The sequence below is a fragment of the Aplysia californica genome, unplaced genomic scaffold (genome assembly GCF_000002075.1).
Source record: "Aplysia californica isolate F4 #8 unplaced genomic scaffold, AplCal3.0 scaffold00081, whole genome shotgun sequence".
NCBI lineage: Eukaryota > Metazoa > Mollusca > Gastropoda > Aplysiida > Aplysiidae > Aplysia > Aplysia californica.
The window spans coordinates 547,536-549,659 of record NW_004797351.1 but is presented as its reverse complement, the minus strand read 5'-3'; the positions used below and the strand labels follow the sequence as shown (position 1 = coordinate 549,659).

At 38.1% G+C, this 2,124-nt stretch overlaps 1 protein-coding gene across 1 annotated transcript in view; it reads left to right on the top strand.

Moving 5' to 3' along the window:
* Window positions 1-1,647: 1,647 nt before the first annotated feature.
* LOC101862712 (leucine-rich repeat and coiled-coil domain-containing protein 1) overlaps window positions 1,648-2,124 on the top strand; it is a gene marked incomplete at its 5' end in the record, with an annotated part of 174,948 nt that continues 174,471 nt past the window's right edge. The window contains 1 exon segment of the mRNA XM_005094432.3: window positions 1,648-1,747. Coding sequence (XP_005094489.3) covers window positions 1,735-1,747 — 13 coding nt within the window.

The window sequence follows — 2,124 nt, the reverse complement described above, 5'->3', positions numbered from 1 at the left end:
AGAGAGAGAGAGAGAGAGAAAGAGAGGGAGAGAGAGAGAGACAGAGGAGGGGAGAGAGAGTGGTGGGAGATAATGGAAATGAAAGGAATAGAAGAGAGGGAGAGAGAGAGAGAGAAAGAGAGAGACAGACAGAGAGACAGACACAGATTAAAGAGGGGGGGGGGATAGAGAGAGAGAGAGCGGTGGGAGATAATTGAAATGAAAGGAAAAGAAGAAAGAGAGAGAAATTGATAAGAGCAGGAGAGGGGGGCGGAAGAGATATTGAAAGAGAAGCATCAATTCAGTTTTAATTTGAGGAAGAATGGTGTTGTTTCTGTGCCTGTAATAGTGAAATTACATTCGGAGTATGCGAACTCTGAGAAATCAACTGGGAAAGTGAGTGGTTGGCGGCTGCTCTGGTGTACTTTGCTTCTTCTTTCCCATCAAACATTTATTGTCCTTCTCTCCCCTTCTTCTTTTCTATGTTTGTTACACCTCTAATCTTCTGGCGCTCATAATATGACCTTTTGCAATTGCGAGCGCCGTAAAACCTTTTCTAAAACTAGAACAACAGGGAAACTCCTGCTTGAACTTCCAAGTTTCCAAGACTTTTAATGTCAATGTTGCTTCCTTGTCGGCATGCCTTTTTCATTCGGGTTCCTGCCGTATTATGTGGACACTTTACTGGCTACATTTGGCGTCAACATTTTAAAAAAATATTGTGACGCAGGCTTTTTAAATGTGTCAATCAAACATATGTAACTTTACTTTTCATTCTCTGTCTCTATCTGTAAACATGTGCATATCTATCTATCTATCTATCTATCTATCTATCTATCTATCTATCTATCTATCTATCTATCTATCTATCTATCTATCTATCTATCTATCCATCTATCCATCTATCTATCTATCTATCTATCTATCTATCTATCTATCTATCTATTTATCTATCTGTCTGTCTGTCTGTCTGTCTGTCTGTCTGTCTGTCTGTCTATATATATTTTTTTTAAATTTTTAAAATATAAAAAAAAAAATCTATCTACCTATCTATCTAACTCTCTATCTGCCTCTCTATGTATCTATCTATCTATCTGTCTACATGTATTCATTTATCTATTTCCATACATGCATGCATATCCCTTGCCTGTAGGTCATGACACCATTGTGCTTGCTGCTGATATGTGTCACGGCGTGTTGGAATCAGGCGCTCGTCAATTTTGGGCGAATGTAGAATCTTCTTACAGCCTGTTCATTTGCCTTGCTTTTGGGGGGAAAAAGATTCATCTATGTTGAATAGAAGTCGATATATTTGCGATTAAAAGAGGTCATGGTCGCCTGGTTTCAGAGGCAAATTAACGAGAAAATGGCCGCCAAAGCTTTGAAATTTCCATAGCCTGAGTGTCCCTGGAAACTGAAAATTTACATTTTTATTGGGCCTTAAATCAATGTTTTCGCAGCAGAAATGTGATTTTAATAGATATAAAAGGTGTTGAGGGGAAAAAAAGAAATTTTAAATTGATATAAAAGGTGTTGAGCCAAAAAAAAAAAAAAGAAAAGAAAATTAGAAAAAATTGCCCAACAGCCAAAAAAATGCCAATTTCTTTGATTTCATTATTTTGACGAGCGCCTGATCTCATCATGATGCCTCACATTTTATGTTTTCAGGACCTACTGACCACCCTGGAGTCTGAGCGAGAGCGGCGCTGGAAGGCAGAGCAGGCCACTCGCAGACTGGCCAACATAGTGAAGGAGATGCAAGCCAAAGGTAGGATAGAGTTAACTAGTGGTTTCTCTACGGAAGCAGCAGATGTTAGTTAACTCCCTGTCTGCGCTGTTGGTTTTTGTCTTTTTGTCTTTTTTTTTTTTTTTTTTTTTTTATAGGTTAACGTATTGCTATGTTTCTGTTACTTTCGTATTTTAATGCATTTTATTTTCACGTTTTGATTATTTGTACCTTTTCCCCCCTTCTTTCCCTATCTTTTGTTAAACCTGATTGTTACGGGTTAAAAAAAACATAATGTATGCTCTCACGGGCGATATATTATTTTATCTAAAGAAGAAATGTTCCCTTTTAGGCCTCGATCATTCACGCTTCTCTCCCTCTTTCTCTCTTTCTCCATCTCTTTCTCTCTCTTCCCCCCC